The 22,071-nt window shown below is 32.4% G+C and overlaps 1 protein-coding gene across 1 annotated transcript; it reads right to left on the minus strand.

The window, feature by feature from the left end:
* Positions 1-10,206: 10,206 nt before the first annotated feature.
* Positions 10,207-13,290, minus strand: LOC143620881 (transcription factor bHLH106-like). Its single transcript, XM_077092466.1, has 2 exons — positions 12,073-13,290; positions 10,207-10,855 (listed from the first exon to the last, which is right to left on the minus strand). Exons 1-2 carry the CDS (start codon positions 12,397-12,399, stop codon positions 10,433-10,435), a joined length of 750 nt encoding a protein of 249 aa, XP_076948581.1. The 5' UTR covers positions 12,400-13,290; the 3' UTR covers positions 10,207-10,432.
* Between the last annotated feature and the right edge of the window lie 8,781 nt (positions 13,291-22,071).

Raw genomic sequence — 22,071 nt, forward strand, 5'->3', positions numbered from 1 at the left:
TTTTGGATCTATTGTGTCTTTTGTTCATTTTCGTTTTGTGTCTTTGATCTCGGCATTGTGTCTTTTCGTCAAATTTTAAAAAAAAAAATTGGACGGAAATTATGGCGGAAGCATTTTAATTTTTTTTTGTTTTTTATTTAAATTTTGAGTTATTATTTTTTTATTATTTTTTTGAGTTTATTTTTAACGGGTTTTTTGTATGGTAATCCTTCTCAAACTTATTACTTTTGTCTCTTTTTATATTTTAACTTTACCCTCAATTGTTAATCCTTCAATTGCTAATGTATTCACCAACCACAATAATAGTGAGCTCATGTAACTTGAAAGCTAATGTTAACTTTATTAAGCTCACTAACTCAAACATGGATATCAAAGAAACGGTGTGCAAAGCATAAACTTTAAGCAACTTTCATGATTACTTGCACAACCACATCTATCACAAACTTATGAAACTCGTTTTATACCCGTCTCAGTACGGGTTTTCCAAATCAACTCTGTTAAAAATATATTTAGGCGGTTATTGATATGAGAAATGGGTTATAAGTTATCTGAAATGTAGTGGGCAAGAAGTGGACATTGAAGATTTTTTTATGGAAATGTAGACCATTTATACCACAAAATCTCTTCCTTTCGTTTTCATAACCTGCAAAAAGATGAAAAGGTTGAAGATATATTGACATCATAATACGAAATTTTCGTATATAACTATTTGTGATGCAACAATATTAAGCCCCATATATATGATCGTGGTCAACAATCTCAGTTAATTTAAGAATCTTAGATCTCACGCCTAGACACATGGATCACAATCAATACCATGAGAATCAAGATGCTCATTTATTGTAAAGATCTTTGTCTTCAAGATCATTTGATTTAAGCAATTTTGTCAATGCCTTTACACGGGAAAGTATAGTTCTCAAAGCAACCACACACTTGCAAGTTTCAACCCGTTCTTCTCAAGAAATCTCTTTTTCTCCCCTGCCAAACATGACCAACTCCACTTCTACTTATTTGTAGAATTTAGATTTTTAAGTCTTCACATACGGTTCTTCTTGTAGATTTAATATGGACCTTAAACACACTACTTTGGTTGATCGTTATACCCAAACTTTGTCATTTATTAATTTTCTATGTTCATATTTCACAAAAAAATATAATTAATTGATCACCCCAACCCATATATAGATAAAGTGGTTATTTCTTTGTTTTGTTAAAAATTAAATATTTTAAAAATAACACATTAAGAAATCAGAGTTTTACAAATCTTGAACACTAATTTAAAAGCCTTTTCCTAGAATTTTAACTACAATAAAACAAACATGAATATAATTTCTTTATCTCGTCTTCTAATTTCCACCCCATGTTGGATCCTTTTCGATACTTCCATTACACATTCACTTGATTAATCATTATTATTAGTTTCTGTAACGTTTTTGAATCTAGCACTATTATTTGTATAATTAAATCTAGACCCCAAATATGTAGTTTATCCAAACATATATTATTTATGAAATGACTAATTCTTTAATTTGTGCATCTTCATATATTGTTGTATCCATTCTATGCATGTTTGTCGAACCATATTATGTTCCCATATGTATAATTTTTCAGGGAATGTTTGGTAGCCTCTTAACAATTTTATCAAGATACTATATCTAAATCGGTCAGAGTTATTACGTGTTTGGGTACACTTTTTAATGGCTCATAGAGCCTCTTGACATTTAAGTTTCAAAGACATAATGAATGATTCAGAAACTACCTTTTAATCAATCAGACCTTTTATTTGGAGTACTCACATCATGTCCACCATATTCAGTTAATAGTGTTTTTATAATATAGAGAGTAGTTTAAGGTGTTGTGACTTGTGAGTGTATGAGTTGAGAAACACAATGGTTTTTCTGTAAATTTGAAAAGTTACTGTTCACCCCTCTATAATTTTTTAATATTCGTTGAGAGTGTTGTGAGTGAATGAGAAAGAAAAAAGTAATGATAGAAGTATGAAAAATATTATTTAATTGAAAAGAAAAAAATATATATACATTATATTTTTAAATGTAATTTTGAATTTAAAGATATAGTAAAAAATGAATTTACTCTTACATTTTATAAACAAGGAATAATGGATCATCAAGTTAATAGTAGTTTTTTATGTTATTTTATTTAATAGCATATTATTAGATAATATTGAACTTTGTAATAATATTTGAATTAACATGGTTTGAGATTTCACTACAAGAAATTTGAGTTTTATCTGCGACCTTTGTCGACGCTAATGACCCTGAAAGTCGTCGCTAAAAAAATAGCGGCGACTCTGCCGCTAATGTCGTTCTTGTCGCTGCTAATTCTTTAACGCGTCGCCGCTAATGAGTCATTGGAGATATCACCGGAAATTTTGCCAGGGGCGAAGTTCCACATTTTGAACGCAACAAAATGTTTGAGTAGCAATCAAACTGAATTTGTAAACAAATCAACACAAAACACACTTGGATTCTCATTAAATCGTTTAAATTACATGAACTTTAAATAATTTATACATAAAATTACAAGAAATAAAAACTAATTTGCCGGAACTTGAAAACACGGTGGTATTCCGACAGAGACGGAGCTTGATAGTGGTGGAGCTTGACGGTGCCGAATCTCGAAAATACGGTGGCGGATCTTGAAATACAGTGGCCGATCTGAAGTTGTGCTTGGTTACGACATCAGAGCGTCAAGAAGGTGTTTGACGGTATGTCAGAGCTTTTACGATTCAGTGTTGGTGTTAATTACGATTCGGTCCGGCTGATGTTTGAGGGGAGCTCAGTCACTGAAGAAAATTGGGTGTAGGGAGGGGTGTTTGAGGATAAGGTTGTGGTGTTTTGAAGATAAGGTTGTGGTTTTTGGGTGTAAAGAATAGCGGAGCATATTTCAACCGTTTGATTAACTTTTTATCAACAGCTGGTAAGTAGCCTGATAGGAAACACGCGGATCATGACCTTTAGCGGCGGCAGCTCCTATGTCGCCACTAGTGAGGTCGCCCCTATTGCTTGTTTTTCTTGTAGTGTTTTATTACTAGCATCCATTGGTTTTTTATTAGTATGTTGTAATGAATAAGTTTGCCTTGATCCTATCAATCATCTCTAAATATATAATTACATTAAAAAGCATGAATTTTTTCTTTTATTTTTAATTAAATAATATGTTTTATACATTTATCATTGTCTTTTCCCTCTCTTTCACTTACAATCATTTTCAAAAAATTGGAAGGGTGACCAGAAGCTTTTCAAATATATAGAAAAATTAATGTATTTTTTCTTTCATCTACTCACAACACCCTAAACTACTCTTTAAATTATAAAAACCTCACTCACATAATTTGATGGTTTAGTTGTGAATGCTCTAATACTAATAATTTGAGAGATTCACAAAATTTATCTAACATTATATTTTGATGAGATTTACAATATTTTCAAGAAAGATTTGTTGTTAAGTTTTTTTTTTAATTAGTGGCCGTTCTCACTAAAATAAAAACGATTATGATAAATTGGCAGGCAAACGGGTAGCAAGCTGTGTCGCATCGCTCTTTTGAATAGCAAAACCAATCCGGCTAAAGACGAAGCTTTGGAACTTGGGAGCTGAAAAGGTAATATGAACCATGTTCAAAAAATTCACACCATTCGAGACTAAAATACCAAATATATCAAAAACAAATGGGAGCTACGGTGTACACTTGTGTTAAGGTTTACAAGTTAAATCCTCTTAAATCGAATAAATACTATTAAGGTGGCCAAGTTGCATTTGGTAAACAATTTAATGGTGGGTGTCCACATAAATTTTTAAACCGAAAACTATTGCTTTTTCGCTTCTATCTAATTATGTTATTTTAGAAAACATAACACATTCAAATGAACCTTAATTTTTAACATTTTTCAACGTGTTTTAGGTAATTTACTTGATAATGAAAACATTACTCAAGAAAACTATATGAGTTTTTCATGATAAGAGCTACGGTGTATGCTCAAGTGGTTAAGTAATTAATTTTCAACCACATAGATACATGAATCCGTTTAATATATGATATTATAATATGATATGATGCGACAGAATGAAATTCTTTTTTACCTTTAAACGTCATTAGTTGTTACCAAAAACCCTTAAGGTGTGAGTTTAGCAAAAGTCTACACATGTCGTAAGTGATGATGCATCCTCCAACCACGAGGCGTACAATATAAGGTCTCATTTTTAACTTCTTTTTTAATGACTAACTAATAACGCTCGGCTACTCGGTGTAACCCAGTAACAAAAGGGACCTCATATGTCAGAAATCACAGACAACACTCAGTGGCGGATCCAGGATTTTTTTCGTGTGGGTTCACAATTCGGGTTGGTTCAGCGGCTTGGGACGGTTTGAAGGATCGGGTTGTTTTGACGGTTCAGATCGGTTAAGGTTTATCACATAATAAAATACGATATAATAACAAAAAAAATTAAAATATAAAATCAAAGGTCGAAACACCAGATAAACAAAAAAACTTCAACAAATTTCAATATAATCATTCATTCATTCTTTTGTCCGAATTCTATTTTCAATAAATAAACAAAATATTTGAATAAAAGTCAAAACACCACATAAACAAATAAAAATAATCACATGAACTAAACTCTAAAGGGGTCAAATGGGTGGCTTACTTGCGTTTTGATGTTGAAAGATGTGGGCTGAGGGCTTTGGCCAGAGAAGGGATTCGAACCCAGATCATCAAAGCAGGAAACCAAGTTGTTTACCAACAAGCCACTAATGCAATTTGTGTATGGATTCACTCACAAAATATATGTGGGTTCACTCTCATATTTTGTATAGGCATTTTATATAAAATCCGAAACTTAGTGTGTTCCCGTGAACCCACACCATTCTACCTAGATCCGCCCATGACAACACTGGTAGCCCAAGCCCACAATATCTTGTTTCGGGAAAACCTATATAACCAGAAGGAAAACTGTGGTAACTGGTAAATCCCAGTTGAGATCAGATTCTAACAAGGTTTTATAAGCCATGAAGATTAACTCGGTATTCTTTTATTTACTTATATATCAAATGAATTATCATGTTGATCCCTCTATTGCACAACTTCGACTATAAAGCATCCCGTTTATATCTTCTCTTTCTGTCTTCAAGCTTTTTACATACCTAGATTTTTTACACTTGTGCCAACGGCTATAACAACATAACACGGATTGCAGTTATTAAAGTACAAAAAGTATTTGTTCTTTCTTTCGGCATAAACTTACTTTTAAAAGTTCTTATGCCTTTTTCTATAGACCACTAAGTATCCAAGATATGGTATTACTCGTAATATCCATTATCATTGACTTCTTTCAAGTAAGTGGTTGTGATTACAACCCAAAAGACACCCTTGAACCAAGTCATAGATGCAACTTCTTTTGGAACGACTAACACACATTCTAAGGGTAAGGGCCACCATTTAATCCTCCTTGATATCAAGGGTGTACCCATATTGTAAGACCCCGTTACCGGTGCCCTACATTGGACATTGGATTTACTCATAAACACAGTTCTAAATATCAGAGTTAACTAAAACTTTACGCGGAATATAAAACTTTCATAAACATTACATAATGATTCATAACTTGTCTTAAAACATTCTTGTCTTTCAACGTTAAAACGTTAAACATAAAACAACTTGCGTCTTCAGATGCCAGACTCTTATTCTTCTGCCATGTGTCCTCGCTCAGGCCAGCTGTTTCATTCTACTCACCTGCATGCATACTAAAAGTCAGCTACGCTGAGTGGGTTCTAGTTAATCACACATCATACAATACATACACTTACCTTCAATCATGCATCCGAAGATACATAATAATTACTTTACTTATTTACTTTCGTTACATAATTTCATACATACGTTCATACTTTATTACTTTCATACTATATAATTACTGTCCATTCTATCTCAGATATTATTAGGATCTGATCCCTCTTTCCTTGTCTATCTCAGATATTATTAGGGTCTGATCCCTCTTTTCTTCTCTATCTCAGATATTATTAGGGTCTAATCCCTTTCTTCTCTATCTCAGATATTATTAGGGTCTGATCGCTTACTTCTTCATCTCCGTACATACTATCTTTACATACCCGTAACATACATATACTTTCTTTAATCATTTATACATACTCATATGGTGTACATATATCTATCATACACATTCATCTTTGATAAACATACCTCCCTTGTCAACACGTGCAATATCCGAATATCGTTCACGTACCGAAAAGCTTTCATTCTCATCCAAGATGCACATATTAACATATAAATCATACATGGCATACACTTACCATTTAAGGTAAGTGTATTAACTATCACATCGAGTATGCACATAGCCCCGAAAACATAACAAAGAAATGGGGCTAGAAACTCACCTGAACTCGGTTACGTTCACCGTTAATGGTTATTCATTTCCTTAGCTGTGCACGACTAACTGTATAACAATTACGCGCATTAATTACTATCACTATCCATATCGTATTTCTAGTTTAATTATAACCCTCAACTAACGGGGGTCCGGGGGCCGCGGCCCTGGCAGCGGGGTTCTAGGGTCGGCATCCCCTAGCGGGGGTCCAAGGAGCAGAGCCCCTGGCTGGGGTCGAGCTGCCAGGTCAGCTTAGAAAAATTTTATTTTCATTAACTGTCTTAACACATTTTTCATTAGGATTTTAAATTATTATTTTATTCTCTAACTCATTCGTTATAGTGAATTGCCTCTGATTCGTTATGTTTCCTTCCTTAATTCGTTATCCTGATCCGTCATCTTATCATCTGATTCGTCATTCCGATTTGTTATTTAAACATGACTTGATTTGTTATCTTAATCGTAACGAATTGGCGAGTAACGAATCATCTGATTCGTTATCTGGTTCGTTATCTTAGCATAAACCAATTCGTCATCTGAACACAACCTAGTTCGTTATCTGAACATAACAAATGGGTGAGTAACGAAACACTTGATTCGCTATCTGAACATAACGAATGGGTGATTAACGAATCACTTGATCCGTTATATGAACTTAACGAATGGGCATAAACATCAGTCTTATCCAGATCTTTGACTCAAGGGTCAAAGTCAAAATCGTCAAGAACAACATGCAGTCAACACAAACGGATTAGCAATTGAACCCCAAATCCCAACAAAATATCACGAATTTGGTATCATTGAACTCGTAATACTAGCGCCTATAAACCCCAAGAGTCCAATCAGCCAAACATTCGCGTTTAAATGGTGTATTTGGTTCATTTGTATACTGTTCTTAAGGCTGTCGATTTAGACCATCAAAAATTAATGAATTTTAGCAAGGTTTGTTTCGTTGGATTCGTTTTGACCATTTATACTCAGATCTAGGATTATTAAACGAATCCGAACATAGATGAGCAAGTTTCAACTATAAACGTACCTTAAACGAGTCGGTTTACGAACACGAGCTGGTCTTGATGTAGGTTTTGGCTTGTTACGATGTTTTATCACTATCAAGCTCGGGTTTTCACCTTTGGATCTTGGCTCGGGGTGTATAAAGTGTTTGTGTGTGTTTTTGATGGTGTAGGCTGTGGTGTAGAGATGGATAAAAATGGAAAGGATTAGGGTTTAAGGGGTATTTATACTCCCTTAAGCCCATGGACCTAAGGCCTATTCAATATCTCATTCTATCTTCTAAAGTCCAAGCCCGCCTTCTATTAGTTTATTTATCTAAACCGATAAACGACACACTATAAAATAAACGAAATTTATTTTATTATTATAACCGAAAGTAGGATGTTACAAATATATTGTTTATGGTTGTTGGAAATTTTTGATGGTTGGATGTCTATCAAGAGGGATTTATTGTTAGGCCACGTCATTAAATTGTTTATCGAGTTGAGTCAGGTCGGCAAAATATTTTGGCTCTTTTAGTGTAGATATAAAAATTAACTAATAATTTACATTCATCAACTAAATAATAAACGAACAAAGTGGGCTCTTAATGTCATAATAAGTCCTATAGATACTTGTATTAAAAGCATGCGTGTCACATCCAAAAACCCGAACATAAAACATTTGTTGGATTTACAGATCACACAATGGAATTTTACAATATTTCATAATTTCACTACAAAGTAAGACTGACTTTGCAATAGTAAGTTCTAATATTGGATGTGCTACCGCCTGGTCAGCTAGCTACCTCCTGGTCAGCTAGCTCAGAACTATCTTGAAACACCACTATATATGCTCACTCTTAAACGCATGCTAATATATGTCAGCTTTCAGTGGTGAGTCCATAATTTCACTACAAATTAATTTTTACATCTATTTTTTTTCAGCTTAAAGGTATCACCACAATACAGTATCGAATTAATTATTGTGTGTGTGTGTTTTACGTTTTGACTTTGTTATTCTTTTCAATGTTTTACTTCATATATTTATTGAACTTATGTTTTATGTTACAATATACAATTTAAGAGTTAACACGCTGCAATATTGTGTATGGTGGTTGAAATATATGTTCCATTGATAAACATACATACATCGGTTTAACGATCCTGCTTCAGCGAATAGGTCCTAAAAAACTTATAATTTTAACATATCATTCTAATAATTACAAACTTTAGAAAATGCCTCAACTAAGGTTTTGGAAAGTAAAGATATACAAAATTAAAAATATCACAAACACATAGAAAAAGAAAAGAAACTGATAAAATCTCGCTATACTAATAAATAAAAATAATAATAATGATGTGTCATTACCATATTTGATCCTAACTTTAACTTCCCTCGTATTTTTTAATCTTCACTCCCTTTAATCTATGATATTATTGGGTCATGAATTTAATTGGTATGACCCATTAATTGTAACCCGTGTGAAAAAAAAAGTATTTAATGTAATTTAAATTACACTACTTTTACTAACTTGTTAAATCTAATTTTACTATTAAATATAAAAAGTTTGTTCATGACTTTTTTAAAAACATATAAACTATTGAATATCTATAATAAGTTTAAAATTGAATGGTGAATTATTAAATTATTAGTTAAAATTATTCAAGAGCCATTATCGTATACTAATTAGTGACCTATGTTTATAATAGATATTTAATTATGTGTGTATTTCAAATTTCTTTGAATAGATACAATATTTATAATTTTACAATTTGTAGAACACTATTTAACTTACATCCGTATTGATCATATAAAACATTTTTAATATGTTTAGATAATCACCAATATTTAACTTTACGTCATCTAAAAAAATTATTTCAATATTAAGAAAATGTAAAATTTAAATATGTGACATTTAAAGTATGTGTAATGATATTAAAATTAATCTATAAATTAAAAAAAATCACTAAATTATGTATGATTAAAAAACTAAATTTCGATCGTCTGACAAATCCCGTGTAATACATGGGTTCAAAAGCTAGTTATTAAAATGTAACAAAAAAGAGATCATTTTTAGGCACCCTAACGTAGAGGTGCACAAATCGGGTTTTCTAAATACCCGGGTTCGGGTATAGACCCGGGTTCGGGTATGACCGGGTATTGGTAATAGTTGGGTAGGGTTCGGGTCGGGTATTGTCTCTAAAAATCATACCCTATGCATCGGGTTCGGGTAGGGTATAGAACCGGGTATTTGAATACCCTATTATCGTGTATTGAAAAAACTCTATTTACGGGTTTTTTGGGGTTTTTTTTCGGTATTTTTTTTATATAGATTGGATTTTTTTAAAAGTTTACACTTTTTAGGGGTATTATTCGGGTATTTTTAAGGTATTTTTCAGGTATACATTGGGTATTTGAAATACCCGGTTTCGGGTATTGGAAAACCTCGGTTCCGGGTTCGGGTATTACCGGGTACAAATCGGGTTTTCGGGTATTACCGGGTACAAATCGGGTCCGGTTCAGGTTTTAGTGCCAAAATGCGTACCCTATCCGTACCCTACGGGCATGGTCGGGTTCGGGTTCGGGTATTAAAAACCTGGTTATTTGAAAAACCGGTTCCGAGTATTTATTTCGGGTCCGGTTCCGGGTTCGGGTTTTTTGTGCACCTCTACCCTAACGAGTTCCTTGTGCAAAAATATTTTCGAACTTAAATACGGATCATCAAACAGGCCCATTGGGCCCAAAGCCCAATCAACAAATTTTCATCAATGACATCATTATCTAGTATAAGCATCTTAAATCTTAAAAAAGGTCTTTCACACTTTCCATAATATACAAGATACACTCAAAAACATCATAAAACCCCTCTTGCAAACATTTAACACCACTTCAAAAAGAAAGATCTCTACTTGACATTCTTGATCAACAAATATGTAACCTTATTCATTTTAACACCACAAACATAGAAAACTTTATACAGACTTCAAATTTCACCAGAGAAAAAGCATGTGAAACTAAAGTCGAACTCGGATCAAAGACAGTACCTCCTCCTCTTGTTAGGAAGCATTGTTCTTGGGGAGTAATCAAGTGATATCGACCCTTTTTCTATAACAGAATTTAGTGCTTCGCGAACCAAACTAAGTAGATTTTCATCTGCAGTGAAATCGAAAACAATCTTCATATGGTCTCCAAGAGTTGAGAATTCTGCCCTTTCAATGTTGACTTTGAGGTCACTAAGAGCTCGTCTTATATCGGTCAGGAGCTCGGGCCGGTGCTTGCAACACACAGATGCATGAAAAGTCAAAGCTCCGTTGACTGCATCGTGATCAACTTTTTCAATTTTGACTTCTTCAATGTCTTCTGGCATGAGTAGACCTAAACTGGCTTGTTTTGCGTTTATTTGAAGTTGTTTTACTTGGCGAATAACTTCAGCGAGTAACGTGGCTTTGTCCATCTATTAAATTAACATAAAATCTTAGTGTCCATTTTAAAAGAATGCATAGTCTTACATTAAAGTCAAACTGGCCAGGTTTTAGCTACATAATTAAAATTTGATATTTAAGGTAGCAAAACTCATCTGATTTGAGTTCAAAATAAAATATGTTTGACCTCAAAAGTCAACTTATACCTCCTTTCCTTATATGATTGTTTACAAATATTCAAGTACCAAATGTGTTAAACTTAGGTTGCTTCTTTGACCTAATACTTTTGAATTGTATTACACAGATAAATTATAATGTTAACTATTTTTATGATATTAAAGTTGACCGTATATTTTATTACAGTAATTGTTATATACAAGATTTTATCATTGACACTCAAGTATTATAAAACTAAAGAAAGCCACCCCTCCATTACAAGTGTCATGTTGTAACCCATGGTAGTTATCAACTCTAATTATCTAAGTAGAAATCTGTTTAAAAAAACGGAGTTGTTACAATTTTCACAAGACAAAAACAGTATGTTTATAAAATGAGATCAACATCACTAATTTCCGCCACCATTTAATTTTTAATGTGTTATGAAAATGACACAATTGTAAGCAATGGAGCAAGTCAAACAGATGACCAATCCATTGAAAATGACATGTAAGTAGTTCTAAACTTCTAATTAACAAATAGGTTCCACCAATTAACTCAAGTTCTTGGTTTTTAGTTGCTATGCTAGATTCAATCACTTAAAAATCATATCTTCACAAAAAGTCAACCTTGATGATCTCCCATGGTTGTTATAGAGTCCGAGTCAAAACTCAAAAACACGGTTGAATTTCATCTTTTAGACGATTATAACTTTTATGACAACCAAAGTTTTCAATGAAACTTTCAATCATGTGTAGTGCACATATCATGTGTTTGATCAAATTATCGTATTAAACCTAACTTCTTGTATTGATATATATTCCAAAAATGGATATAAGTTCATGTATTTTCAAAGAATCCAAATATGAAGTAGCACATTGTAACAGAATTAAGCATATGACATAACTTATGTACTATGCAAAAATCTCTTTCTCCGGATTGTTTCACTATCGAATCCATTTGAAAGATCAAAATATGACCAAATAAGTCGCAATTTTGAAGGCAAAAACAAACACAAAAACTATAGAAGAAACACGGTGTTAATCAACATTTATGATCAAATTACAATATAGAAAAGGGATCATAGCCAAACCTTATCGGTGCAGGGAACAAGACCGCGAAGCGTGTCAAGATGCTTATTAATCCTCTCTCTTCTCCTTCTTTCAGCCTCACTATGACTCTTCAAAGCAGCCAAAGCTTTCTCATCAGACATTACTCCAACTCTCTTTCCAGCCACTTTACTTTGAGCCTTAACAAGCTCATTCTTTTCATCATCCAACACCAAAGCTTGAGAGGACTTCATCAACAACCCATCATCATTTCCACAATCTCTAGTAAACTCATCTAAACCCATCAAAGATCCATCATCCCCAGTGGACCCCAAGTCCATAAACTCATGATTCCAATCATAAAAATCCATTCTTGAGAATACCCTTTATAGCTAGCTATACGTATATTCTTTATTGTACTAAGTGTATATGTGTGTGATTGTGAGCAACAAACAGAATGAAGTAACAAAAAGGCGGTGATCAACGATCTAAGGATCGAGACCAGGCGGATGGATGGTGGGTGCAAACCAAAAAGAAACCATAAATCTAATGAGTTTATTAATCAAGAGAGATGAAGGTGATTCAGTTTTTGAACTTGTGATCATATTTTCTTCCATTAGATGGTAAAAGACAAGATGGTTTGATTATAGAGAGGATCTTATTGAGAAAACATCCACATTTTCTTCTTGATGGTCTTGAAGTTGAGCATTTCGATGAGTTGAGTTGAATTATATCGAGATGATGATGAATATAGAAAGATGGATTCAAGAATCTAAAATTGGAGGGTGTGTTGGGAAAGAGACAAAGGTGACAGGTGTGTATGAAATGATATCAGGGAAGCACACAAATCTTATTGCTTCTTTGGCTTTATATGATGCAGCCTGACACCAAGTCAAAAGCCGCCCAAGTTGCTTACTAACTAAACAGACATATCAACCAGTTAGAGGTGTAAGCTGAGCCCATGTCATATTATTTTTTATTTGGTTTGTTTTTGGCAGATGGTTTCTAGCTAGACAGGTCGAGTATTTATATAGCCAAAAATGTCAAATGGAACGTCACAATGAAGATTTATTGTTGTCTACTGGTCTTTACACCTTGTTGAATTTTTAAGGATCATTAGTTTTGTTTAAACGTATGGTGTAAACGGAACGAACGTTTTGTGAATCGTTGGCGAATTATTGAACATAATGAGAAATATTTTCATGGGTATCGCTAATTTTCGATCTTTGGATGTTTATTGTTTGATTATAGAGTTTATGGTTCTGATTACAGTATGTAAAAGATTATATCAAGTCATTAGAAAATAATTATTTATAATTTTTTTAATAGAAATACAATTTCCTTACAATTATTAAGTACGAGTTTTCAGCTTTAGAAAAAATCTGTTAAATTAAACATCCATAAGCTAGTCCCTTTTAATCTAACAAATACAACCATCGCTTAACTATTAATCACAAATCCAATTACGTAAACTGATTTCACACACTTAGATCTTAATCGCAGAAAAATATACCTAATACGAGTAGTTATGGCCGATAAACTAAGGATTACTTCAATAGAAGATACACTAGCGTAAATGCGAAATGTTTCTTCGTCTTCGCCATCAATCTTACAAGCGTACATATATTATTTAAGTTGACAATTTATTTATTAACTTTGAAATTATCAACGTAGTTGGATTGTTAAATACTAGGTTTTCTTTTCTTCATCATCATCATCAAAAATACAGATACGTATAGACTAATACCAAGCTTAATAAAATTATCACACAGACGGAAGCTACTTATAAAAATAAGTAATTCAGAAGTTACCTCATTAAAACGGTTCCCTAACTTTTGGTTTGGAATATCTAGCACCGTGTTACAGCAATCAAACTCATAACAAAAGCGGTATGCAATATTTGTCCGTTGCCATGTCTGTCTAGGTTAAGGTAACTGCCTTCCACCATTTGAATTTCATATTGTTTTACTGAAAAAAGAGTTGATATCCTAAAATAAATGAATCAAACCCTATAATATAACTTTATTTTTCGTTGTAGCCTGGTCAAATTAATCAACAACGTTATGTTCAATAAATTAAACTTTTTCCTTTATTGCGACGATATATTTGTGACCTCTAAATGTGAAAATAAAAATCTGGTTTTGTTTTGTTTATATATTTCCACTAGACGGGTGCCCGCGCGATGCGGCGGGAAATAAAAATTATAGTAATCATGTAACAATTGTGGATGTTCAAGGTTCGTTTGAATCCTTGAAAACGTTTGAACCAATCACCACTTTTGGTCAGTCGGTTTCCGAATGTTCAAACCATAGCAAAGGATTTGGTTTATGGTTTATACAGAAAATTGACCATATAAAACCGGATCAGACGGTAAATTTATTATTGAAGTTCAATAAGTGAAACCAAACCATTAGTAACGATTCAGTTTAAAGTTTCAAGGGTTCAGTTTCGGTTCTTAATAACAAAAAATCAAACCAACGGTTTGGCTCACAGTATAACTTTGAAACCGTTAAAACCAAATTGTGAATACCTATACGTAATATGTTAATTTTTTTTATTTTAAAAATTATAGCAAAACCATACCCAAATTAAAGACAATAAAATGCTCATTTTTATGGTGCATTTTTTTATAAAAAATATTAACATATGAAAAAAGTTATGGTCGTTAGAAAATCTTTGGTGGGAAGTTATTTACAATTATAATTAAAAGGTATGTATGTGTAAAGATAAAGGTCCAAATAGTAACTATTTCTTAAAATTTACAAAAATAGAGTAAAGTTGAAGGAACTATATTGTAACTATTTCAAGACATATTTTGTAATAGAAAAGTTTGTCCTTATCTTGCATGCTATATAAGATGTACATTAGTCATTAAAAATTGTAAATTACTTAAAAATGAGTGTCTTAATTTACCCTTGTTTAGTATATTATATATAGTATAGATATAGATAAACCATAGTTTCATCTTCTTCCAAGTTTCAAACAAGTTTATATAAATAACTAAATAACATTACATATATATTCTAAACACGAAGCAATCATTCAAACAACCACAACTAATTTAACTTTAATTGTCAATTCAATTTGACATGAACAATCAAGAAATCAACATGCAAATAACCAACCTAACATGTATCACTCAAACTATCATAAAATCATGGACATTAAGTTAACCTTGGATGTGAAAAATAATACCATAAAAAGTATTGGACTAGATTATTGTTAGCCGTTATTAGAATGAGTCCATGAGCCCACGTTAGATTTCTAGGATTTTGTCATGATCTCTATATAAAGTATAACAACCTTAATCAATAAATAACAACAATATTAATCATTATTTTACATGGTATCACAGCCACGTGAGGCTCTCTACCACTCCCACCACTCCACTCACAAACAAATTCTAGTCGTTACCACCATGATCGATTGGCACAATTTGTCTATCAAACATAGCGAGTGTGCCTATACTTAGAAGCTCTTTCATTTAGAAAGTTGTTTTTGAGTTTTCACATTAATTTTCACTTTGAATTTTAGTGATTTGATTTAATTTAATGTTGGTTGTATGTAGAAGAAATGAATAGCGAGTCTAACATTTTCACATGTTTATTATTATTATTATTATTATATTTTAAATTTTATTATTTATTCTTTTTCAGATTTCTATAGTTTCTTGTACCCTGCCTAATTGATCAAGTTTACTATAAAACATAAAAGAGAAGGCTTACTCTCAATCAAAGACTATGTCGATCGCGTGTTAGTTTCATCATTTATGCCACTTCGCCTTCCTTAGTTCGATTTTGCACCATCATTTTCAACATGTACAAGTTTTTCTATTTTTTTTATCTAGAAGTCTACTATGTGGTGCTTCATTTTCTATTATGCACCTTCATTTTCAACTATGGTCTAATTATTACATTTCGCAACAGTCATTGTAACGTCACCTTTATAGTAGTATTAATTTGGTTTTCTGAAATAACGTTTGAGGTTACTTGTAAGCTAGTTCCATGTGTATTGGTTGTTGTTTAGTCCAAATACAAGCGTTGATTTATATTTGAAAATTTATGGTAGAGAACGTCTATACTCACCACAAACGTAACTGTTGCTCCGTTTGTAACTCGGGTCGAACCATAACTAATTATGAACGAAAACATCTCAATTAACTCGGGTTTCCATCTTTCAATCGGAATTTCAGTGATGATTTTGGTTGTTTGTAAAAAAAGTGAATAGTGGTTCTAAAAAATTCGCATGTATAGTTTCAATTTATTTTAATTATATTTAGTCAGATTCAGATTTTAAAATTTGCTTGCCCTACTAAGTTTAGATTATACTGTATAAAACAATAAAAAAAGGACTTGGTCAAGCACTATGATCGATTAGGTGAGTTAGTTTCATGCGAATTCGCGTTGCTTAGTTCATCAATTTTTTACCTTAATTTTCACAATGTACAAGTTTTCCTATGTCTTTATTAAGAAGTTTAATATGTCAAGCTTCATTTTCAAATACGGTTTAATTACTACATGTTGTAATAGTCATTGTAAGGTCACCATGTAACGTCACCTTTATCATTTAAAAAAAAACATTTAACGGTGATTTTTAAAAACTTTTGCCGTCTATGGTTATTAATTTTTGGTTAGATATAAAAATGTTTTAGTTTTGAAAAGAAAACTGGTTACAACAAAATCAAGTTGCTTGTAAGCTAGTATCATGTGCAATGGTTGTTGGGTTGGTAAATAAATTTTGTTTATTTTTACATATCGTCTTGTATCATTTTACTGTCTGTTTATACACACTAGGAGCTCATAGATTTGTTTCTTATTGGTAGTGTAAAGACTTTCCAAAGGTCATTTATCGATACAACTTCCACTATGCACACTAAACTATGATTCCATTTCATTTCATTCGTAACCGTCACATCCAAAAGACAACATATTTGAGATAGGATATTTCGTATGAATATAATCAACATCTGACATTTCCAAGAACGTTGTACTATTTTGCTAGGGATTTACACTCAGTACCCTCTTATGGACACATCATCCTCAATAACGCCCCCCCTTTTTTCTCCCGGGTTTATCTGATCATCGGAGTGTGGTTATGGTTATAGTGATGGTAAAAAATATGGCTGCTTGCTCATGCACCAATTTGCCTACATCATGTTGGAGGGTTTGAGTTCCATGTACAAATGAACAACAATAATGTTGTATTTAATTAATTAATTAATTATCACATGTAACTTCACCTACTAGTATTTATGTCTACATATGATCACATCATATAACTTGTAAATACACATATAATCATAACTTGTACGAAACTGAGATTACTGTAGATATTAACTTGTAAGTGAGACTGTTAATATCGGACTCATAATACCACAACTGATTTCTTGTATGTAAATCAACTTTCATGGTTTACACTTACGTTTACCATTTTGAAGCAGGTGCGCACACTCGAATGGTCTAAGCATGAATCGAAACCACTTAAATTGATATTGGTGTTATTGTAGTCTATGAACAGAAGGCATGCAACACGTACGGTAGATGAAGGCCTAAAGCTACTGTAGTACTGTTCTGAGAAAGCAAGGGCAGCAATAAACGAATAACAAGCTCCATACGTAATAAAATAAACGAAAAAGGAAATACTTAATTTTTTAAGACAGCTTCGTTGATTAGCAATTGATAATAAATAGAAGCAAAGACCGCAAGTGTGTGTAATATAGAGTGAGGATCTTAAGAAAACTTTTTAAAATTGAGAACTTTGAGTATCATTTTAGTTAAAATAAAAAATATCTTAAAAGATTATAAAACGAAAAAAAAAAAAATTTTTAAAAAGTAAAAAAAACAGAAAAATTTTATTTTTCATCCCGGTTTTATTAAAAAAAAAACTTGAATTATACACATATGTATATTTTTTTTAATCTCGATTTACATAATGTACACATATTTACATTATCATTTATCTTAATTGTACATATGTGTATAAAGAATAACATGTATAAAATCAAAAAATAATTATTATACATATATGTATAATTTTGCTAAACCAATATTTTTTTTGATTTTTTATGAAATCGGGATGAAAAATAAAAAATTTTGGTTTTTTTACTTTTTTTATTTTCGTGTTTTTTTTGTTTTATATATATATTTTTATTTTTCTTAAAAGAAGTTTTTTGTGGTCTAGAATAGTTCTCAATTTCAAATATTTCTCACAAGATCCTAATCATATATATATATATATATATATATATATATATATATATATGAGAGGGTTATTATAAAAACAATTTGTTTCCTACGAAGACTATAAATAAATCATAGTCATTGGATCATATCAATTAATGGTTAAGATTTTGTTAGTGCACGGTTTTGCGTCTAGAGTCTTTGTATTTATCGTTAATGTTTTATTTATTAATTAATGTAATATTTAATGTTTATTATTAACTAGTTCGTTAAGGTTAAGTCTAGTTCGCTAGGGATCTTAGCGAACTAAGACTAGTTCGTTAAGGTTAAGTCTAGTTCGCTAGGGATGTTAGCGAACTAAGACATTATAACGTATACCCTCCTGATTCGTTAGGGGATGTTAACGAATCAGGGGGTGGTTCGCTATGCTAAATTATGTAACGAAGGGGAAGCTGGTTCGCTAGGGGATGTTAGCGAACTAGGTCGCCTTCTATATATAGTGAACTACTGTTCACTTTAATGTAAGTTTTTGGAGAAAAGTTTTCAAAAGGAATTTTAAGTAATTGCTCTCTCTCAAGCTTCACCTTAACATTATTCGTTTAATCTATTGACAATATATATACATACATAACATTAAATCAAGGTAAATTATGAGCTAGATCTTTATTAGTGGTAATCGGATATTCACAGATCTAGATCTGTTTATCGTTATCGACTGTTAATCCGGGATCCAACAAGTGGTATCAGAGCTGTTGGTGCTCTTTACACTTGATTTGGTGTTTTAATTGTTATGTTTATTAAGTTTTTTGGTTTTGTTTGGTTTTGAATTAATTTTGATTTGAATTGATTGAATTATGGATAATTTGGATTGAGGTTGTGTTGGTTAAGGTATTGGATAGGTGTGGATTAAAGGAATTGAGGTGTGGACTGGATTTGTGTGTTTTGGATTTGGTTGAAGTCCGAAACAGGGGTGTGTTGTTGGTCAAATTGATTTGGTTTAAGGTGTTAATTGGTTACGAGGTTATGAGTATTGGATTCGGATTTGATTTACGAGTAGATTGGTAGGTTATTTGTTCATTTTGGTTGAGTAACGAGGTTGTATTACAAATCTGGTATTGTTGAGTTTCTGGGTTTGATCTTCAAAATTTTTGGAAAAATCGTTTGAAGTTTTGAAGATTTGAAGATGAATGTAATTCGTTATCTTGTTCCTGGTGATTCGCTATATGTTTCTTGGTGATTCGTTATCAACAGTGTTACTTCGCTACCTAGTTCGTTAATCAATTCGTGTGAGTTGTTGGTTCGTGTTATCTAGTTCGTTAACTAGATTAACCGATTCGTGTGACACGTTTTCTTCTTGGGATTTGTGTTATAACAACCTTTGCCACGTGGCATAAGGTGTCAGAGTTTGTTACAAACGGTTGTTACAACCTGATTCGCTATAGTGTGATTCGCTAATCAATTGTAGCTGATTCGTTATATTAATTCGCTAAGCATTTCTTAGTGATTCGTTACTGATTATCTTTGTGCTTCGCTAAACTAATCATTTGTGCTTCTTTGGTCAATTCGTTAAGTTGACATGTGATTCGCTAAATCTTCATCTCATTCGTTATCTGTTTGTCATTTGGTTGATTCATTAACTTTATTTGTGATTCGTTAAGTTGACTCGTTAGGTTGACTTTTGATTCGCTAAAACACTCATCTCATTCGTTAAGGTACTTCGTTGCTGATCAGTCTTAACTTCGTTAAGAGTTGATTCGCTATAACTGTTCATAGTTCGCTATAACTGTTCATAGTTCGCTATAACTGTTCATAGTTCGCTATAACTGTTCACTGATTCGTTAAGCTATTTCACTCTTTGATTCGTTAAATTCTTAATTTTTTTTAAAAAAAATGGCTGGTATGTATGCATTAGCGTCTCAAAACATGTAGATGCAAAAGATGTTGCAACTTGATACCGAGATAGGTTCACATTCTAAATGTCCAAGATTGATGAAGTTCAGTGACTTTGCCAAGTGGGAACCTCGGTTTCGTGCACATTTGGGATCTGTTGATCCTGACTGCTCATATTGTCTTGATGAAGTTTATGTTGCACCAATGATTGGTGATGATAATATTGGATATACTCCTAAAGCTGTTTCTCAATACTCACAAGAAGAGAAGAAAGCTTTAGAAATTGAGATAAAAGCATATTCTACTTTGACTATGGCATTACCAGAAAATATCTTTCATCAAGTTGGTAGTATCAAGAGATGTGCGTCTTTATTTCAACATCTGCGTATGAGAAGCATGGGAAACACAACTGAGAGTAAGAAAGTGATGCTCAAGTTTCAGTTTCGAAACTTTAATTTATTGAAAGGAGAAACAGTTGAAGAGATGACTACAAGATTTAGTCATTTAATTGCTGAAATGGACAAGATGAAAATGGAAATTTCTGAAAGAGATAAAATTGACACTATTAAAAGTGTGCTTCCAAGTTCTTACTCAACATTTCTAATGGTTTTGAAAGAGAATGATTATTTTCTGAATGAAGACTTGACGGCACTTGAATTTCTACAAAAGATCAAAGCTAGAGAATATGATCTTAAGTGTCAAAAATCCTCCAAAGAAAATCAAGATCCAGCTTTCTATGGTGGAAGTATGCCTCTTAGTTCAACAATCTCTCCAATCACTGCTTTTCTTACTCATGCGGCAAGTGAAAAAGAATCAACTATGTTTAATGATCCAAAAGTTTGTTTTTACTCTGCTGGTAATTCGGGAGGTTCTGAAAATTCAACTAATACCAATCCATTTGCTACACCACCTAGTGTTAATATGAAGGAAGCTGAGCAAAACTTTGATTTTCTGACGGCTTTTATGTCTTCATATGAAAACTTAGTGAGTAGTAAAATTGCCACAAGTGATTTAACAGATGAGGATTATGATCAGATAGATCCAGATGATCTAGAAATCATGGATTTGAAATGGAACATGGCTATGATCGTTCGTAAAGTTAAAAGATTCATGCAGAGAACTGGAAAAGATCTTCCAGCTTTAAACAAAAAGTTGGGTTTTGACAAATTAAAAGTAAAGTGTTATAATTGTCAAGAATTTGGGCATTTCGCGAAGGAATGTGACAAACCAAGGAAAGAATACACTGGACCTCGTGGTTAAAGTCAAAATGCTTCTACACCACGAGGAAGTGATGCTGAAAAGAAACCATCTTCTTCTACAACACAAGCAATGTTAGCAGATGGAACTGATTGGTCACAACGGTTACTATGCAATGATGTTCAAGCAAATTTGGCTATGTTTGGGTTACATAAAGATTGTCAAGATGCTACTGGTAGTGCAATGTCTTCCGATAATGATTCTGGATCTGATTCTGATGACTCTTGCGACAAGCCTTCTGAATCAATGTTTGCCTGCATGGCTAAGATCAATGAGGTTAGTAATTCTATTTCTACTACTTCATTTGTTAAAGCATCATGTGTTGACTGTGAATCTAACAATCTAAGTTAGAAGCATTGAAAAATCAAAATGATAATCTTATAAGAGAAATTGTTTATCTTAAGGATACTTATCGACAATCTCTTGAATCTCAAAGGAGATCTCGAGAAAAGATTGAAGCATTGTCGACAAGTAACCACGATCTCAAAGCCGAGTTATCTGTGAAAATGACCATTAATGATCAAAAGTTTCAGGAAATTTTGAAACATCGTTCTAAGATAACTGAGCTTGAGAATGAGGTTCTTGAATTGAAGAACAAATTGGGAAAATTTAGGAATTCATCTTTTCTGTTGAACGAAATTATTGAAGTATCTGGAAAACAAAAAGATTCTAAGAAAGGTATTGGTTTTGTTGAAATTCCACCACCTTTTCATAATG

Source organism: Bidens hawaiensis, unplaced genomic scaffold, assembly GCF_021521415.1.
Source record: "Bidens hawaiensis isolate Kalapana, Puna unplaced genomic scaffold, B.hawaiensis_p1.1 tig00002735_1, whole genome shotgun sequence".
Lineage (NCBI taxonomy): Eukaryota > Viridiplantae > Streptophyta > Magnoliopsida > Asterales > Asteraceae > Bidens > Bidens hawaiensis.

Bases quoted from the DNA above. Each gene is read 5' to 3' on its own strand.
- LOC143620881 (XM_077092466.1), bottom strand. From the start codon at position 12,399: ATGGATTTTTATGATTGGAATCATGAGTTTATGGACTTGGGGTCCACT. The intron at 10,856-12,072 runs GTTTGGCTATGA...TTAATTTAATAG, and splicing joins TTGTTCCCTGCACCGATAAG to ATGGACAAAGCCACGTTACT.